The sequence below is a fragment of the Serinus canaria genome, chromosome Z, assembly GCF_022539315.1.
Source record: "Serinus canaria isolate serCan28SL12 chromosome Z, serCan2020, whole genome shotgun sequence".
Lineage (NCBI taxonomy): Eukaryota > Metazoa > Chordata > Aves > Passeriformes > Fringillidae > Serinus > Serinus canaria.
Genome location: NC_066343.1, coordinates 68,872,215 through 68,893,400, shown reverse-complemented (window position 1 = coordinate 68,893,400; position 21,186 = coordinate 68,872,215). Strand labels below are relative to the sequence as shown.

Sequence of the window (21,186 nt, the reverse complement as noted above, 5' to 3'; positions counted from 1 at the left end):
AATGGAAAGTTATTGACCTATAATAACCTGGCATTATTGACCATAAATGATTTAGTTAAAGTGCACACACACACATACACACACACACACACAATCTCACGTGAAGGAGCTGAATTTTGAATTTTGTTTGTTCAGCACTGGCTCAATGAAGCTTGTCACACGGGCATTTTGGCCTGGCATGAAATTAATGTTAATCAAAACATCTCTGAGGATCCTCTAAATAAGATTCTTGTGAGGAACAAGCACAATATCTGCAGCCAAAATTGTCCTGAGTCTTTACCTGAGGCTCCAGGAGACCACAAACCTTTCATGAACTTCAGCAGAGTTCACAGATTTTAAGGCTGAAGAGGACAATTTTCATTAAGTAGTTTTGATCCCTGCCATAAGGCAGTCTAGAGACTAACTACCAGGACCAATAACCTGCCACCAAACGAGAGCACAACATTTAAGGAAAAGGAAAAACATGCACTTTTGATGTCAGACTTCCCAATTACCTGTTATTCTTTTCTTTCTGCTGAGCCAGCTGTTCCCCTTCAAAGTGCTGACATCAGGTCCTTTGGAGTCACAAAGTGTTGGTCACCCTTCTGGAAAGCATACTCAGGGTTCATGGCTGGCCTCAGGTGCCCCTCTGGATCCACAAGGTCAGGCATTATTCCCCACCCACCCTGATGAGACCCTAGCACCCTCCTGTGCCTGAATGGAGCCTGTGGAGGGGCAGGTATCTGAGTTGGCGAGCTTGGCTGGGTCAGATGAAGACATGAGCAAGTACCTGTTTAGCTGAGCCAGATTTCTGAACCAGGGGTTGTAACCCCAGCCACTTGCACAATTGTCATATGCCCTCCTAAGATGTCCATGTTTGTGTCAGCATCTGAATTTTGTGCCTGACCCTTATTATGGAAGGTTCCTGACCAGCTTTTGAGGGGTGAAACTTTGCAGCTTGGACCTGTTCCTGATTATCCATGAGTGCTCTCCAAACAGCCACAAAAGCTTCTCATTAGCTTTGTGGGTGCTGCTCATTATACACAAAATAGACACTCCGCTGTGCCTGGCTTTCTTTGTTTTCTCAGGGTCAGAGGGATGGAAGGAAGGATTGCTTTGGTTTCAGATTGGCCTGACTGGGAGCTCTTGAGAGAGGATACAAGGATAAAATTTTAACTCTCAATGGCACTGACGTGTGGTGAGGAAGCAGCTATGAATTGGCATTTATAGCACAGAAAAGTGTCATGATGCAGGGATTCTTTGCTTTGCTTTTCCAAGATCAGGGCAGTAATCTTCCACTTACTCCAGCAGGCAGTGGAAGCACCTGGAGCTGCTCCCACAGTCCAAAAAATTACTGCAGACAGGCAATCACTGGAGTCAGAGGTGCGATCCAGTCTGTGTACTGAAGTAACTAACTTTTGAGTACATTTTAAGTACCTAATGAAGCAGGCTTCCCGGAGTAAATCCTTAATTTCTCCATCTAGGAAATTGGGTTTGCATAATTTAGTTGTTTAAATTTAGGCAGCCAAGAGCTCCCTCTGGAGGTCTCCAAGCAGCCCGTTCCTCTGCATGGGCACGGCCAGGCACTTGCTTCAGAAAGGCGATTTCAAGATGTACCTGTGATTTCAGCACAAGCTAAGTTTTCCTACTCAGGAAATAGGGTCTCCCCAGAATTTTCCAACTTTTCTTCTAGAACTAGAGCTAAGCTAGGGGACAAGGCCAGCTGGAAAGGAAGATCTGAACTTCTCCCTGAATACAGGCAAGGCACATGGTATCCTAAAGTAGATCTGCTTGTCACAGTGAGTAGTGGCAGCAGCACAGTGCATTATCTGTAGGTGTGCGCCATCACACACCTCTGCACACCCCCAAGACCAGCCCAGAATACCTGACTGTAGCAGGATGTGAACCAGCCACAACTTTTTCAAGGGGGGCAGAGATGGGGGTGCTGACCCACCAGCTCCCTCATGGAATAAAACTGTGTCTGGGGAAGTTCAGCCTAAGCTTTGGAAAAGATTCTTCACTGAGTGGGTGTCCAGTCACTGGAGCAGCTCAAAAGAGCACCAAGCCTGTCATTGTTAGAGGAGCATCTAAACAATGCTCCAAGTCACGTAGACAAGTATTAGGCACACTCCAATGATCATTATGGACCCCTTACAACTCCAGATTTTCCATTATTCCATGGCTTTCAGCTCTGTCCTTCCTTTCTTCATCTCTGTGTAAGGTACCGTTATACCAGCACTATCCGTGCCTTGATACCTTGGATTCACAGAGCTCCTAACAAATATAAATTCCCCTTTGCACACACCCCATTTAATCAAAACCTTGCTGGTTTAAGCAGTCTGTTTTATTAAATTACCAACCTATGAAGCCATTAACTCAATTAGAAGCAGCAGTTCTGTAGTCTTGAACAACCAAGGGGTAATATTGCAGTGGCAGACGTTATGCAGGTATGGCACGTTATAACAATGAGAGCTCATAGAGCATCTTAAAACTTCACAATTTTGTAGGAATATTATCTAATTAATCCTCACAATGAGCCCTGAAGATAAAGATTACTGTCTAACCCCTTTTTCCACTGAAGAAACTTAGAGGGGAAGGAGATGATAGGTAATAGATTTGGGAAAAGCACAAAAGGCCACATCTTTCCACAGTCTGCATTCACAGCAAGAAGGTTCCCCAAACTGCTTCTTTCCTTCAGAGCAAAGCAACGCCAAGTGACCATTTTCTCCCTTCCTTGTCTCCATATTGTAATGTGTAATGGGTTGAGTTAATTTTTTAAAAATATTTTATATTTTGGAAGGGGTAGAGGTAGGAGTGTAAAAGTAAATAACACCAAAGTATTACTAAAAGTTATTAATAAAAGTAAATCATATGGAAATAGAGACGATAAGCAGCAGGACTTGAATTTGAGAAAGAAAGTGACAGATTTAGGATCAGTATGTTCTCTTAACAAAATACTGAGAGAAAAAAAAAAGCTGAAAACAATGAAAATTAAATAATGTTTCTAATAATTAGCAGTGCCAACCATAAAAAATGCATAAGCATAAATTATCTCAAGCAATCCTGTATGATAAGATAATATAAATAAAGAAAATTTATTTTCAGATTTTTGTTTTCTTTGAGTGATATTTTAAGTATTAAGAATTTTCTTTCATTCTGGTATTAAAATTCTCATTAAAAAGTTGCTCAGGTCCAGAAGTTGAGGATTTAAGGAAAGCACCATATGTCAGGAGACTGATGGTAAAGCCCCAAAAGCTAGAAGCTCTGGCAGTGCTTGTAAGCTGGACTAGATAAGGGTTACCTTTAAATGCAGAGAGGTTTGCATTTTACCCTTATTCAAAGAATTAATTAATAGCTTATTTAAAGTAGATGATTAAAAAAAAAAGCCCAATGATTGTTCTCAGTGGTGATGGCTCCATTTTATCTCCTTTCATATTTACACCATGTAGCACCCAATTCACACCGCAGAGAGAGAAAGTACAATCTGGCCCAAATTTTCAAATATGCTCAGCACCCAGTGGACCAAAATCTTTTAATTATCTCTCTGTACATTTGAGAACATCCTGCGTTTGAAACAGAAGGCTCCTTAAGTAGTGTGATTTCTTGCTCGGTTTCCCCCTCTGCATTTTTTTTTTTTTTTCTTTTACTGTCAGCATCACATCTCCAGAAATCAGGATAGATCCTGCTAGGAAACACAAACCTTGTTCTCCTCCAAGCTGGTTCAGACATGTCAGTGTTGCTTGGGCTTGCCACCCTTCTACCCAGGAGCGCCATGGCCTGGGAGCTCAGACACACACTCATCAAAAAGTTAATGGCCACAACTTCCAGAAAGTTTACAGCTGAACTTCTCATGTCTCTAAGCAATGCTCCCTCTTCAGCCACAGCCCAAGAAGGGGAAGGAAAGAGGAGAGTGCTGCTGGATGCAGCTCCTTGTGAGGCCCCTCTGCTTTGCCTCTTCCAACTTAATCCAAGCTGCACATTCTGTGAGAGCGATGAGGGGGTCAAGCTTGTGAGCAAGTGGGAAAGGGGGTGATGGGGAAGGTAGTAAATAACCTTAAATAACTTGGAGCTATTGGCTGTGATGCCAGAGGTGGCACGCTGCTTCCAGCCACTAACACATGTGGACAGGTGAACCTTTACACCAAATCAATCATCATATTTATTCTAATTGTATCGTAATAGTCCCCCAGGAGCTCAGTTCAAATGAGCTTGACATTATTAAAATTTTAATGCCCAGTTTTCATAGCTGAATGAATATTTAAAGGGTATGTCCCAGGCTTAAGTTATGATGATGAAGAAATTAATGGAATGTCTTGTTTAATGCTTTGGTACATGTTGATGCAAAAAAAAAAAAAAAAAAAAAAAAAAGAAAAAAAAGTGGCTGTTCAAGGCAGAAAAGAAAGAAAGGCAATATTTAGGCATAATTAAAGGAGGAAAGCATCAGTGATGCATTAGTATCAGACACCAGTTTTTGTTGGATAGCTCTCAGCAGAGGGGAAATATTTATCATTCAGGAGGGGTGGAAGGTAGGGTGCGGTCAGGGACCAGAAGAGAAGCAGCTGCACATGAATGACAGATCAGAAACCAATCTCTGGGAGTCTCTGACCACATTCCTACATAGCAGAATGAGCCTCCTAGCCTTTGTTGCCTGGAACAGAGAGAGAAAATCACCTTTGTTACCCAAGCAGGGTGTTTGTTTATTTTAAGTACCCAGATCAACTTTGAAGGATGGCATAATTAATCAGCAAGACTCATCAGTCTGGTAATTATGTTACAGATAATTGTCAAAACATAGGACTAGATGACAGCAGTTATACATAGATGGGAGTGAGAGGTAACTCCTTTTGCACAGGAAGGCCTGACACAGGCTGAAACTGGTACAGAGAATTGCACTGAGGGTCTGAAATCTGGAATGATTGTTGGGTTTTTTTTCAGTTTTTGGTGTTTTTTAAGCCTTCCACCCTTTTCCCAATTCAAGAAATATTTGGGAATCTATGGACTTTTGATTTCCCCCTTTTTGAAGGCTCTACTAAAATTTGCAAGATTCCAGCTTATGCTTATTCACTTACAGTTAGAAACTGAGAACTAACTTGAGCATCTGGATGGGCTTAAAATCATACCCCGTATGCATTTCCTAGCTGTGAAGGAGGGCAGAAGAAAAAGTTAATACTCAAGTCCCCTCACAGAAGATTTTCTCTAAATGGGCACTATCAAAACTAAGATAAACTTATTCTTCCTCTGAGTGTTTTTGTGTTTGTTTTCTTTTTTGTAAAATTATGTTTTATTTTCCTTTTGCCAGCTCAGGAGCCCTGATCCACTGCACAGCTAAAGGGGCTTATCATCAGAACAGTGTTCACACATCTAATTTGAGATGTGATTTCAAACCAGCTTAGACAAGTCAGTGGATAAGGTGGCATGGCTGCTGGGGGTACTTCTGCTCCAATGGTGTTGGGAGGGATGAAATTTTGACAAGAAAGTCTCACAAATATGTATGCTTAGCAGAAAGGTTTTTAAATGTAGAGTCTGAAGAAGTAATAGAGATGGAAGCAAGTTTTGATGTAGAAGAAAAGACTTGCTGAGCCAGTCTGGATAACCAAGGAGGCAAAGGGTATGGTAGTTAGAAGGGGTTTTAATGGCTTAGAGCAAAGGATAAACCCACCTCAAACAAGAAGATGTTTTTTACCAAGCAGAAATATAGCACAGGCAAACAAGTCAGCAAAGTTGCAAGCAGAGAAAAGGTCTCAGAATTATTCCACTGCAAAAAAACTGAAAAATAACTTCTAGCTTAAACTGTAAAGTACAGACTTTTAGTGATTGGAGAACAGTAACATGAATATGGTAATGACAGTAGTTATGATAGGCTATAGATAATACTTAAGGTATAGGTTGGTTCTACTGTATTAGAATGCTCAGCAAAGAAAAGTATATAATGCAACATATACTTGGAACCAAAACCAAAGGGTCTCTAGTCCTGCCTGCAGCTGGAGCTGACAGCTGTGGGCACAGCTCTGTCACCCACAACCCTGGACTGCTGTAACATCTTGAATGGAATAGACTGCATTTTGAAGAGCTGCCTGAAGTCCCGCATCCCTCATTATGGGTCTTACAAAATGGAACTTGTCTAAAAAAAATACTAAAGTTTATTTGTTTGTTAATAGAGCTGAAAGGAGAGCACAACTGTAACACCTGCATAGGATAGGGATACACTTTTAGAAGGAAGCTCTTGTCCTGCAGAAATGTCAGAGCATTCTTGGAATAGTTTTAGGTCTGGGCCTCCTGTTGTTCAGAACTGAGGTAATGGTCTGCTCTCTGTTATACTACAGCAAGCAGGTGACTTTAACCTTTGAAAAAAGGGAAATTAGAGTAGGAAGAAAAGAGTGAACGCACTAACCTTGAAAGCAGGATGAGGGGATGGGGAAAAACACGTTCTGGCTCAGGGTGACTCTACCCCAGTACCAACGAAAACCCTGCTGGAATCTTAACCTGGTGAGAGCCTCTTTCACTTCTTGGGGAGGCTCTGTTTAAAGTCATGCTCTGAAGCTACTGCCCGTTTAGATCAGTGAGAGAGCCTGTATTTCATGGTCCTGGCAGTGGGTGAAAGCAGCTAGTTAATTTACACAGCTTACTCAGTTGTTTGTTAAATGGCAACGCTGTGGAAAGCATTTCTCCATAGGCAAAAGGGCTGGCTGTGGTTCTTATCTTTGTGGCCAGGCATACAAAGCTACAAGCACAGAAGGTCTAATCTTCTTGGATGGACGGTGGCCAAGGTCTTTTTGCACTCAAAGCACCGAAGTCAATGGAGCTTGGCCTTGCCTAAAGTCTGCAGAGTCAAGCCAAGTAACCATTAGTGGCAAAGGCAACGTTAGGGTCTTGCTTCAGAAGAAGAGATAAAGCTCAGAGAGGGAAGAGCACAGCAGGAAAGTTCCAATAGCCAGAGGTCATGGGCTCAGGATAAGGTGGAGACAAGAGCAGATGTTCATCTCCTAGTGAGGGAACAAGGGTTATGTCTGCAACGCCTTCAGGGACACAACTGTCTTTGTGATCTGATTGCTGCCCTGCTCGTGTTCGTGCTGAGGAGTCCCTTGGGCTCTGTGTGGCCATGGTGTGCCCCACATGCAGAGAGCACCACACCTAAACAACAGACAGCAGCAAAATAACACCAGGGGTACCTGTGGGACCACTGGGATGTGAGGTCTGAGGGGAGGCTTTCAGCTGGGAGGAGCAGACAGAGAGAGATCCACCACCAAAAACACCTTTGCTGAGCACTGCAAAACTGATCCAGGACCCTCAGCCCATGTTCTCATCACTCATTTAAATGCTGTGATGCCTCATACATGCATTTAGCCATCTGCAGGGTAAGGATCCATGCTTGTTAGGGTGAGGCTGTATTTGCTGTGTCTGTATGGACTGCCTTCACATGCTTGGGGAAATGGGGTGCTCAGCCTGAAAGAAAGGAGGCTCAGGGGAGACCTTGTCACTCTCTAAAACTGCCTGGGAGGGGGTCATTGCCAGGTGAAGGTTTATCTCTTCTCCCAGATAAGAGAGGAAATGGTCTAAGTGGTAGACCTGCTAGGGCAGGTTGAAGTCAGATATTAGGAAACATTTCTTCACCAAAAGAGTGGTGAATCATTGGAGCAGACTGCCAAGGGAAGGGCTGGAGCCATGGAAGTGTTCAAAAAGCTCGCAGATGGGACATTTGGGGGTCGTGGTTTAGTGCTGGACTTGCCAGTGTTGTATTAACAGTTGGATTTGGTGATCCTAGAGATCTTTTCCAACATTAATTGATTCATCATTCTATGACTACACTGTTACTCTGCCTTGAAGGAGTTTGGGATCACAGTGAAAGACAATGAGGTCTCTTTTTACTCAATACATGCTAAGTTGGCTAATAGAAAAAGTTAGGGATAGAGAAGAATTATTTTTGATAGACGGTGTATGGGCATATTTTAAAATTGGATGCAAACTATCTTGAAATAAACTTAAGAAGGAAATTAGAAGAAAGACGGGATTGTGGAAAAAGTTTTCCCTACTGATACTAGGGAAGAAAGGAGGAAAGGACAGCAAAAAACTGACTTAGTTTAATATCAGAATTTGATGTGTTTATGAACAAAATTTTACATTGTAGTTGCTCATCACATCAGCAGAAAATGAGATTTAATGAGCAGCATGTTTACTTGAGGTATACCTCTTCTGTCAGGATAGACATAGAAATAGACCCTTTTATGTAGCTTAGCATGGCCAGAGGGCCAGTCCTGGGACTCTTGACATGCTTGAGTGTACTCACTAAATGTTCAGGGATTTCTCACTCATGTAAGGGCTCTGGGGCTACAGACACCTTTTCAAAAGTAACTGTCCACAAGAAACCCTTCTTTTCCAGGAAAAAAATGTCAAGTGTAGGAGCCAAGCAAGATCCATGAGTGCAATAAATAAACACCCATCTGGGTGATCAGGACATCATCTTCTGTCCTTAGTCACTAAGGTGCCATGTGGCAGCACAGTCTAGTGAGTGAAAATAGACCTATGGAACACCATTTTTACAGTGTGACTGCCCAAAACTTTAAGGGAATCTCCTGCTGTCTGTTTCACATGCAGATTGGCATATGAAAAAATATTTATGAGACAGAAATACTAAAAAAAACCCAAAAAACAACCAAACCAAACAAACAAAAAACAAAACAAAAGAAAATGCTAAAAAGGCAGTCCTGATTCTCTCATTTTGGAAAATGAGGCTTCACACCAAGCATCCTGTGTTTTGTCCTCAAATGTGCTGAAGACTGAGCTCTCCCTTTACCCTACCACACTTCATTTAAAACCAGAGACACCATAAGATTAAACACTACATGCTCAGCTACCCCAGGAACAAACAAAATGATTTGTTGTATTGGAAAGTCTGTAGTTGCTTATTAACAAGATTAGCAGTTTCTTCAAACTCAAGCCCAGACTGTTCAGCGAGGAAGAAATTTTGTATTTGAAGCCACAGGCTTGTGCACGTGAGCATGAACAGAACTGGAACCCCTCTAGGTTCATCTACACACAGGAGAAAAGGAGAAAGATGAATCAATAGTAGACGGGTTATAATATGTTTTATATGATATATAGAAAATATTCTCAGACAGCAGGGATGGCCGGTAGCAATCATTCTCAGGGGTAGGCACCAGAGCATTCACTGATTTGGAAAGGTCAGACCCTTCAATGGGGTTTTTTTCATATTTCACACGTTGCCATTTCGGGTCTTGTCATCTGTTTGTGAACATACCTATGGCACACATCTCAACAGGAGGGGAAGAGGGTGGCAGGGAGGAACTGAGAGTCCTTTATCAAGAGGAGGTTTGGGATAGTCATTTCAGAGGCAATGCATTACTAGCAAGGTAAACCTATGGGATTTAGTTTGGGGAGTTTTGGGGTTTTTTTTAAACAAACTTTCTAAAATACATCCTCTCCTTATTCTTTTGTTAATTCAACATTGTATCAATTTTGGAGTGCCCACAGGAAGTGTAGTTAATGTGTAATTACACATCAATCCATGCAAACTCAACACTTACCTCTATTCCCTTCAGGACAGGTTTTTGCTCTATGCATTACAGCTGAAATAGACAAATATAGGAGTCTACTTGTGGAGCTAACCTGTGGTGAAGAAAGTTTCCTGATTCTGTAGCATTTGGAGAAATTTCCCTGAGCTGAGCACCTGAGCCCTGACTTTGATTTTTTTTTCTTCAGAGAAAGGAGATTGCTTTGGATTCATGCTTATGGCTATCTAGTTTAGATCACTGTAATTCAATTATGTCACTCAGAATCAGGTACAGAGTGATTTACTTGAACTTTGCAATTACACATACACAATTCAATTGTAGGTGATTTTCTTGGCTTTTCCAACTTTGACACTGATATACTTTGCATTTCCTTAGGGCTCTCTATCAGGGCAGATTTTGTTCAATGCTTTAAAAATTATGACCCAGTCCCATAAACACATTCCTGCCAATACCTTTGCTCACATAAATAGCTGTATTGAATTTGGAGAAATTACTATTGTGCACATGGCAGACTCAAAAAAGACTCATGGCAGACTCAGTTGGCAGAAATGGTATAATTAAATTCCTCTTAGTGTTTTGGGGAGAGATTTGAAACAGAAAAACCCACCAAAGAAATAAATATTAAACATATTTTCTGAAAATTTCAGAGCAGGTATTAATCTATTCCTAGCTCCAGTTAACATCTGAGCTACGTCACAAGACTATCAAGAACACCACATTATTTTTAGGGAAGAAGTTGCTCTGGGATTTTTTTTTCCATGAAGCTAACCAGCAGCTCCAGAGATGCAGGAGTGTCCAATAAACCTTTGCTAAGACCTGCTAGCTGGCATCCTTCATGATTAGGTCACAGCTGAGTTTCATCATCGATTTAGAGGGCTGATGCCTGAACAATACCAAACACAACATATCAGTGAGAATGAAGAGTTTGTTATTTGCTGTTATATCTGTCCACATTATTCAAGCATAGAAATGAAAGGATGTTTGTTTTTTGGGGTTTTTTTTGTTTTAAACCAGAATTTAGATACTTTTTTTTCCATCAACCACCTTCATAGTACATGATGGTATCTTTATCTTCATTATGTAGAATAAAAGTTGAGAAAGAGGCAGATGTAACGATGTGTCCAAAATCATCCAGAAACCCAGCAGAGAGCTGGAAACAGGCCTTCCCAGAGGTTAGCACCTCTACTTTTTTTTTACATTTTTGGAAAATTCCAGAAACATGGGCAGCAGATATATTTTCATCATGGTTCTTGATACAAACCAAAGCCCCCAGTATGTCCTCAAGGAGTATTCAATTATTTGAAGACCTCTAAGGATGGTGGAAAGATTATTATTCATATGATCAGCAGGAAAATCTTCCATGGTTCTATAAAGCACACAAGCTCTAGAATAACCTTTTGTCTCCTGAAGTGACATCATCCTTAAGCACAACCAGCAGATTATCTCCAACATCTCTTCTGCTTGGTCATGATCTTCCTGTTAGTGGCATTTAATTAATCTTCAGTAATCTCCTCATCTTTTCCCTTTTTTTTCCTGTCTCAGAGCACATTTTAAGATATTCAGAAAAGCTCCATATTTTTGAGGATTTTTGTTTTTAATCTCTGTATTTGTCCATTCTCACGGAGAGTTTTAGATCTACTTAAAAACACAAGGTACATTGATGAGCAATGAAAAAGTGGGTGAGACAAGAAGGAAAAGGGTGGTAGGAACAGTGAGAGGAAGAAAGATGGAGACAGTGAGAAATCAGCTGTCTCTGCTTCCTACTCTTCTTTCCCAGGTGATCCTTCTACCTGCTCTAAATTAATATCAAAGCCAGAGGGAGCAGAAAAAGGTTGGTGGGGGAAAAAAACGACAACCTTAGGAAAAGAAAAATCATGATGCAGAAAAGCGTCTGTCCCCTGTCTAATTCCTGCAGTGGCCTGTAGCTGATGGTGCTGAGAAAAATACAGCAGCAAGCTCTGACATTTCATTTCTGTGGAGAATTGAAAAAGGGCTTGCTATAATTCATCGCTTCTTGTAACTCAAACCCTTTTTGACAGGGGTACCTGCGCTGTCTTTTAACAGTGGCACCACAGTGGCTGTAATTGGACATGAAAAATGATGTTGTGTTTCTACTTGCTGGGAGAATTGGGGTGGGGGTAGGTGGGGCAGTGGCAATTCGGTGTGAGATGGTGACATCTGGCATAATTTGGATGGGTTGATTTTTGGCAAAAAAGAAGAAAGGACAACCCAAAATGAAGGATATGAAATGTAGCAAGTATGATCACCTTGCCTCAGGTTTGCAAAGGTGATAGTAAGGGTGGCATTCATCATAGATGAACATGCAAAGAATCACAAGAAAATGAGAAGTGTGATGCACGTGAAGTTCTAACTCCACCATCAACAGGAATATATATGGCATTTGTGGGAAGAGGAAACAACCCCTCTTCCTATAGGCCTATTCATAGCTGCCATGGTTCTTCTTCCCAGTAAAGCTGTGGAACCTGAGCCACAGGCTTTTCCTACTCTACACTGGGAACACAGTTGTGCATAAAACTCTGGCGTGCCACTCTCTCACCACCTCTCTTAAAACTGTGTCTAAATATGTAACCAGAGATCCAGAATAAATTATTTGGCTCTTGCCTAAATCTCTGTGCCTCAGTGGTCCTCAGCGCATCTTTGCTACAAAATTGTGGTTGAGCAAAGCACTTCAAAGTAAATTTTTTGGCCAAATGGGACTCTGAATCATGAAAGAGGATAAACATTGTCCTGATTTATAGTGGTTTTATAACTACAGAGCATTCTGGTACCATAAAGTTAGATATCTCCATATTACAGAGAGAATAAAAAATTTTAGTCAGATCTTAAAGGATGGTAGCGAATTTAAAGAGGAGATTAATGCTTTTTGGGATTAACAAATGGTAAAACAATTTACTCCTTTCTCAGTGGCACCCCAACAGGGATAACATAGAACAGGAAGCATGATCATATTTCAAATGGCATCACAAAGAGCATCCATGAGCACAGGAAAGAAGGATCAATGAAAGAACAAGAGTGTGGTACATCCTAGAGGAAAGCTTTACAGTGCACTCACTCCATCTACCAGTTCAGATGTTGGGTCAGCCTGCCCTAGGTCTTTTCCCATGCAGCCAAATCTTTTTTGAAGCCATCTAGTGACAAGGTTTAATAACACCTTACAGCCACATCTGTAATTCCACAGATCCCAGGTGGATTTCCTGATGGTATTAATCAGATTTGCTGTCTGGAAAATATTCTTTCTCCTGTCACACTCTTAGGGTCCACCAAGACAGGACACATATTAAAGATGTCCATATCACTATTTCCCCAAACACTCTTCAGAAGGCTGAATTTTGGAGTATAAACTTTGGTTCCATTCCACTTAACTTATGGCCACTTCCAGATAAAGAATAAACAGGGAACTTGAATCTCTGAATACTCTTCTCCCCACGAAGGCATTTCCCTGGGGTTAGAAAGCTGCATTGTTCTGCCATTTTATTTTCCCACTTAGCCCTTTTCTGGTCCCCATGACAGATCCTTGCTCCCAGAGTGTCTGTATAAAAAAAAAAATTCCATAGATGGAGAAAGGAAACTTAATTATTTTCCTCTCAGTGTTTCTCCCTATAATTGGTGTCTTTCATGTCAAGATGATCTCAATTTGTATTATGGGCTCCGTTCAGGCAGCACTTTCTCTTTGGTCTATAAAGAAATTGCCAAGTGTATAAATCACAGTGTACATTAAATTACACTAGCCTTTTACTTATTAATTTCCCCAGTTTTTTCTTCCTCTGTTGGATGCTTATTCTCTCACTCTTTTTTAAAATTTTCTTCAGAATTCAGTTTTTTCTCAGTCGACAGTATCAGAAAGAAAAAACAAAAACAAAGAACCAAACCAAAACAAACCAAAAAAAAACCCTGCCAAAGTTCAAACACATATTTGCCTCCTTTCATTTTTGCCAAAGGGCCTGATAATGCCTTCTGCCTTGTGCAAACTGACTTCATTCAACTCAAAAAGAAGGATGAAATCTGCCTAGTTTTTCTCAAAGCTGGATTCAAAATTTACTTGAGTGCAGTATAAATTTTCATGGACTTTAGCACAATTCAGATCAGTAGCTATGTGGTTAGATTTATGGGATGCTCTGCATTTCAAGGCTGTGTCCATTTGGACTCCAGACTTTGTGTGTCGAGGCTGTATGCCGCACACCTCCTGTAAATTCCTGGTTATTGTGACCTTTTCTCTTACTGACTGCTTAGGATGCAGGTTCTGGCTGTCTTGGAATGAGCACCAGGGACCTCTGACCCCCCTCTTCTGACCATAGGGGTTGGATTGACCATGAGGCTCCCATCAGGAGCCCACAATTTGGAATAAGGGGGCAAGTGTTAAAAGTAATCAGGTCTTGAGTCAGACGTTGGCACGTGGATGGCCAACACCAGCTTGCTGCAAACACAAACAGCCAGAGGTTGAGCAGCTGGGGAAAGCGACCAAGGAATTTGGCTTCATTGTCCTGCACATGAGAAGCAAGGCGGAGTTCATATCAGCTAAGTGTAAATGCAGACAACCTCCACAATCAGTAGAGAGGAACAGGCACTGCAAAAGCCCCTATGCAGTTTATGCCTCAAACACCAAGCTTGAGAGTGGCTTAGAGTTACATTTTCTACACATTTGGAGTTACATGACGATGAGTACTCTCCTCACCTGTGTGGTGTCAGGCTTTAAATGTGAGTAATAGCTAGCTGCTCACATGTGGGTATAAAGGAGCCCTGTGGCAGGATATCTGTCCTGCTGCTGCTGCTTCATACATCACCTCTGCCCTGCTAATGCCTTGTGGTACCTCTGTGAGCAACTGGTCTTTGCAGTGGCTGATACAAGGTTTAGCTATTACCAGATTCTTGGTTTTAGCACTTCAGCTGTCTGGATTTTGTTGGGTGGTACAGGCATAGAGGAGAGCAGGAACTGCTCAGTAGCATCTGAACCACGGATTCTTCTCTTCGAGTGTGAATCTAACTGTAGTCATTTTATGGATAAGCACATTTTCCTCTAGAGACAACAATAGAGCAGGATCTGCTAGGCTCTTCATCATCTTAACCTACTTGTCAGCCAGCTTGATAACTTGTTGTTACTAAAAATGTGTGCAGAAGCAATTAGAATAAATCTAACTTATTATGAAGCGCTTTTCAAAAAAAAAAGGGGAAAATTAGGAAAAAAAAAAAAAGGAAAAATAAAACTAATGGCCTTGCTGCCCAACTATGATTAGCCACAAATAAGGGATGGATTAATTCCCTTAAGGCATTCTGCGATATTCATCAGCCAATTTGTGGTCTGACTTTATTGGGAAGACATATGTTAGGAGATTCCTACTGCCTCCTGACCTTGTGCTCCTTGTGATGCTTGTTTGAACTTGTACTTTCTTTGTTGGTTGACAAATCAAAAAGATATTTTCATTCTGCTCAGAGGTGGTCACACACAGAAAGATATTTTGAATAGTCCATCTGCACACGGTATTGATTGCTTTATGTGACAAGAAGTATGAGGCAGGGAAGGGCTTTCAGTCTAAATTCTTAGCTGGTTCTGATCCAGTCTGCATCTCTGGCTGTTGATAGGAGTGGTATATTCTCATCCTTGTTCTTCAAGCACCTACATCATGTTAGGCATTGCCAGTGAAGAACATTATGAGCATCTGTTGCCCTCTCTCCTGGGAGTGAGCAACTCTGGGAATAGCGATGGTCCCCAATGATTTTGTTCAGTGAGAGACAGATAATTTGAATAACAGAAACCTATTCACAACACAGTGGCAAGGTTTTTAAACGTACTTATATAGTGATATGAGAAAGGAAAAAGATATCTGAAAAAGCAATAGAAGAAACATCTGGCCCTCTAGTCCCAGAAAATTCTCAATATCCAATACTCTTGCAGCATGGGGACAAATTAGATCCAAATCCAGGTTTGAAATGGAGGCTGCTATGTTACACATGACTATCCTACTGAGCTAACAGTAGAAGTGGAATTAGCTTTTCAATTTCCTTCCTATCACGCCAATCTCAAGAAATTTTTGCAGTTTAAGTTTCACTGGTCCTGATCTTCTGACAAAGCATTTTTGCTGTCATGCACCAGTATTTCCAGGGGAAACTATTAGACATTTTAAAAGTTACGTTTAAAATTTCATGACCTGTGTGAAATGAGTCAGATCCCTCTCCCAATGTGATTCCACAAAGCCACTGTCGGGTAAGAGGAGTGACACTGATTTATTTGCCTCAGACCAAGCCGCAGCCTGCACTGGTTAGTTCTTTGTTTACTAATTGCTTCCCCCCCCCCCTTGTGGAGTAAATTCTGGTGCTAATTATGATGCGCAGTAAAGAAGCAAAGCAAGCCTCTGTATATGAATGTCTGACTCCTCCATTAATTACATGTCTTTGTTCTTCCTTACAGATGAACAGACCGATCCAGGTGAAGCCAGCGGACAGCGAAAGCCGAGGAGGTAGTTGACTGCATTGCTTTCAGCCACTGTGCTAAATATAATTGTTGTCTCTGGCTTCTCTCAGGCAATGTGCTGATCAATTAGTAACGTAATCACTGCCAAAAAAATTCCCTCCACAGCAAAGATTCTCTTTATTAAATCTCCTTTACTTCGTCTCACTTTCCTCATATTCAATTATTATTTGATTTTAAAAGGCAGGCAGGTGCCAGCGATTGCCTGAGAAACAAATAACTGCCTCGTTAAGAAGTGAAGCATCAGGCACTGACTTAACAAAGTTTAACAGCAGTGGACAGCAGTGGGGGTTTTTTCAAGCCTGTGTCAGGCTGAGCTGTAAAGGTGTTTAATTTGGTTAGGATAAAGCAGGTATTTTATGGTTTCTCTAACCATGTTGTTTCTGCTTACGCTGAAGCAACTCTACTTCTGGAAAAAGCAAATTCTGAGCTGGCAGAGTTTTCTGCACCTGTATCAGCTTATCTGGATAAACCTGTTGTGGAAACTGAAGACTTCTCTCAGACCTTGGGAGTTATTCAGGATTTGCACAGGTATAGCTGAAATCAGGAGCTGGTATTTTGCTTTTCATTCTACACAGTGGATTTGGAAGGCTTTGTTAAGTGATTGTTCAATAGATCACCAGTGATGAGGTGTTACCTGTAAAAGGTTTTTTACCTGAACTGATGTGGTGATACTTCACCGTACTCTTCTAATAGGAGCCTGTTTGTCAGATCAAACACACAGATCACTGAGAGAGTGTGAGATGGTCTGTTATGCTGGATAAATTACCATCCTGCTATTTTTTTTCTTGTGTCTGTACATTTTTATATATAATATATATATATATATATGTATATATACACACACACATATATATAATGACATGTTCTCTTCCTCTCTATCCCTATCTCTTTGGGAAAAAAAGAGAGAGCCTTTTCCTCATCTCTTCAGTGAAAATCTCTTGTGCTTATGTATCTAGTGATAAATGTGGGAGTAGATTTTGTCATTTAGTAATGATGTGGCTCTTAGATGTCTGAAAACTTTTCAATTTCCACCATAAATATAAACTCTTCATTTGTGGGATGACTATCTTTGTGCTGGCATTAGTGGAAATCTCCAGCAACAACTACTTAAAAGGAGAAAAATGCCTCACAGAGAAAAGGCACCATGTTCTCTCTCTTTTCATTTGAAAGCTGTGGATTTCAGGGACTTTGGCTGCGTCAGTGTGAGGCTGAAACTCTACAGTGACTCAAGCTGTTGGGAGAATTTGTACGTAGCTTGTGGTTAAAGGGTTGGTGTAACAGGCTGGTGAAACCACAGGTCAAAAGGGGCTCTGTAAGGACTGGCTGTGGTGCTGTGTAACTGCAGATCAGGAGAACTGAGTGCTGGAAAAGCACCAGAAATCTCAGAGACAAATATTGCCCTTTCAGAACCTCTCTAAAGAAAATTTGGGGGAATTTGGTTAATACAGGGTGAAAAGTGTCTGATGGGATCTGGCAAGTTCTGTATTCAAGGGCCAGGGCACATTTCTGACTTGCAACAAAGATTTGTCACATCCTCCAGCATTGTCCAGTGTTTTTAATGGAACCAGGTCAATTTCTTCCCCTTTCCCTCCTTGTCTGATAATCTGGCTCTGTGTCTGAGTAGGATTGGGTAACCCATGGGCAGATGTCAATGCCAGTCTCTAAGGGGAAAATGGAAAGGCTCAGCTGCCTGGGCAAATGAGGGGACATTAAGCACATTCCAGTGGAGTTTGTGCCGACAGCAAGAGTGAAGGGAGGGCCTTTTCTCCATTTAATTAGACATACCAAAAAATAATAATTAGGCTGGCCAATTTGCTTAGTGCGCCTACAGGGTATGTAGCTCCCAATCTTTTTCTTTATTTTTCTTTCTTTTTTTTTTTTTTTTTTAATGCAAATCAGTAATAGAGAACACATGGCTCGATTTCTGGGAAGGGTTTTCAAACTCCTTTGCTAAGGGCAGCTGCTTTCAAGAGTAGTGGCTTGAACTGCAAAGGGCTCCAGTGGCAGCTTGATTCCACATTATCACACCCGTGCCCCCCTCCCCATTGTATTTTAGCTAATTATCTCCTCATCTTACACAAACCTCATCTTTTCCCATCCAGTCTGCTCCCATATTTCTTCTGTCAGTGGTGATCATAATGCAGAGGCCAAGCGGGTGCTCTCATCATTGGTGTGAAAGACACGTTGTCCTAATTCCCCACTGACAAGCTGCTTCTGGGCTGGTGATGTTCCAGGACGGCATGACTCAAGGGCAGCTGTGGGAGAAAAGAACAATTGGCACCCAAGGGAGGCATTGTATGAAAACTTACGTTCTTCAAGAGCCCACCGGTTAAAGCAGGCACAGCAAACAGAATGCTAAAAAGGAGGCTGTGTGTCTTAGGAGCACATCAAAAGGCGTCATTAGGGCTGCAAGATAAAGGTCAGCCTCAACAACAAAGAAACTTAAGTTGTGGCTTGTTATACCCTGTCCCTCTATCAGGATGAGACATAGGGGAGGAGCGGGGCTTGGGAAATGAAGCAGCTCTTCCATGTAACACAAGTCTTTGGTCTGCCCAAAATCCACACTCTGGATTATGGGGAATAGACGCCCTGGATTAAAGGGGAATTCTGGTGCCAGGCCACAGTGTTAATGAAAAAAATGCAGTGTTCTCTGGAACTGCAGTTTGCAAGCAAGTTTTTACTGAAAAAGTTGAGCAATATTCTTGTGGAAGTGAGATTTTGTTTTCTCTGGGGACAAATACTTGCATTTTACTAAAACATGAACCTTTGAATTTTTCAGCAAGTTCTTCCACAAGTAAAAGGTGATGAGAGTCACAAATTCATTCTCTCCTTCAACCAAATTAAGCTCAATTTTTCATGTTGTTCTGAAGTCTGGATTTATTTTTTTGGTCTTTAACCCTCCCTCTGTCTTAATTCTCAGTTGAAATGAAAGTGAGTGTTAGCATTTAGTGTGTGTGAGCTAGAATTTAGACTATCTAAATTTGGGAAAGTGTTCAATATATTGTTTGTCAAAAATTACAGTCAACCCACCAAATTAGATATGGTGAGTGGCCTTAATAATTTTTCTGGGTTTATTATTTCTTTGTTAATCTCCATATTGTACTATGAGCAAAACAAAATGTGAAAAAAACCTTTTAAACAAAAACTGACATTATTTACATTTGCCTAATCCCATGGGAAATAGAAAGTAATGTGTCCTCAATATATTTCTCTAGGGAAATAATCTCAATTACTCAAAAAAATTTACATTTCACATTCCTGCTTGTTTGTGCATGTATGTGCATAGTCAAGACACAAAATATTCTATAGGGGTACTCCTTCTACAAAATGCTTCATAAAGCTTCAAATACCTGATGAGAAGGTCAGAGTCCTTTGAGATTTTTTACTTTAACAGTAACAGAATTGATAGGATATGATAGAAAGCAAGCAATTCCATATTTTGTCGTGAAAAATCAGATTGTGAATCTAGCTCTGTTACGGATATATTATAAACTTTCATTGGCCTTTTTTTTGGCTAGATTTTATCTTGATTATATGGAAACTACTTTGCCAGAGATTAGTTAATTTAATACAGTTTTAGCTAGAACTCCTCATCAAAATTTTGAGCATAAAAAAATCACAACTAAACTGTTAAAATTCACTATTATTTTCATCTTGGTGGAGGTGGTTTTCCTCAGCTCCTTGTCTGATATTAAGCTCTAAAAATAACCTGCAGGTATTTATCACTTAAAGTTTCTCAAACTTGGAGAATGATCTCAAGTCTGTTTTGTGGTTTGGGGCAAAAGTTTGGAGCCATTTCTTATTTTATCCACAATCTCTCCAGCTCTCACTAGGCAGCTCTCACTGTGGCTGGCAGGGTTAACCTATGATAAACGCAGCCCCCAGGTCCCACTATGTTGTACAGGCAGTAACATTTTTTAAAAGGAAAGGACTCTCCTGCTGCTCCAGCTGCAGTCCGTTAGTGATGCTTAGATGCTCCACTGCTCCCACATTCCTCTCAAAGGACAGAGGAAGGTCCATGAAGGAAACCAGGCAAAGATGTACACGGCGTGCTACCCTCGCTCAGCGTAAATGTCACCACCAAAATGTGTTTTGTGGTGGTTTTGGGGTCCTCCAGCATTCTGTGGAAGGGAAACACAGAAGTTTTCCTCGACTAAAGAAAGGAAAAGTAGAAAGCAGTTTAGGGTTGAAAGGGTGTAGTGTCCTGCAGAGAGAATGTTAAGAGGTTTACAGGAGAGGCTGTGGTGCATTGTACTGCAGTATTTCTGCAGTATTTCTGCATGCAAGAAATCTGCTAAAGTTTTTGCTTTCAAGCAGATTATCTTTTGTGCATGTTTGAGGGAGGAGTGTGCTGTGTCATGTTTTGCTGTTTGGCAAAAAACAGACTTCATATTTCAACAAATTTGCAGTATTTCTCTACCTGTTACATGATGCTCAAAGTCTGAAACTATGTTTGGTCATGGTTTATTCCAGATTCAGAGCAAAATATTCAAGAACTGAATTAGAGTTAATGGAAAAATAGTGTGCCTTGCTCATGCATGATTTTCTGCTTCTTTTTGTACCCTTTCCATCAGCTTGGTGAAGATGATGGGGTCAGAACGGCCTCTCCACATTTTCTAAACCAAATTTTCATTTAGGATAAAAGCCTGGGTCTAGCTCTTATTTCAGGCAGGTAGTTTCTAACTTGCTGGTTTTCTGCTGTGGGTGGCAGGGCAATCTGTCCTAGGTCCCAGTAATTATTTGTTAGTCAGTTGTTTTCCATTTAACTGATCTGAATTACACAGCTTGTGCAGATGGCCGAAACCTCTCAGGAAGTTTCCTATCCAGGTACTTGCCAGATCTAGGCCTATTTAGGTGCTGCAGTCAAGCAAGACTGGTTTCCTTCAGCTTTCTTGGGCTTCAAACTGGTATAGCAGTCCCACATGGAATGATTTCCTTCCTCCTCAGAAGCCCTTTGTAAAGAATAAATTGGTTGCTCAGATCTTTAGACCAGAAAAGTCTGAGGAAGACATTAAGGATAAGAGAGTAGAAGGCAGTCTTGACAGAGCTCAGCATCTCTTCTGCCCTGCTGAAGGCTGGGCTGTGCCTGTGTGCGAGGAGTCCTGAAGTCTGGGGCTATGCACATGTCAGAGCTGTACCTCTGCAGCTCTTACCTCTTCCTTAGTTCTGATCCACACGTATTGCCTGCAA

At 41.2% G+C, this 21,186-nt stretch overlaps 1 protein-coding gene across 32 annotated transcripts in view; it reads left to right on the top strand.

Moving 5' to 3' along the window:
- The window catches only part of CELF4 (CUGBP Elav-like family member 4), a 668,420-nt gene that overhangs the window by 378,547 nt on the left and 268,687 nt on the right, over positions 1-21,186 (top strand). For 17 of the 32 annotated variants that reach the window (XM_050986792.1, XM_050986779.1, XM_050986769.1 and 14 more), the window contains exon 3: positions 15,934-15,982. In XM_050986792.1, coding sequence (XP_050842749.1) covers positions 15,934-15,982 — 49 coding nt within the window. Of the gene's footprint in view, positions 1-15,933; positions 15,986-21,186 lie in introns of all 32 variants that reach the window. The other 15 variants (XM_050986794.1, XM_050986775.1, XM_050986785.1 and 12 more) reach the window with 1 other exon arrangement.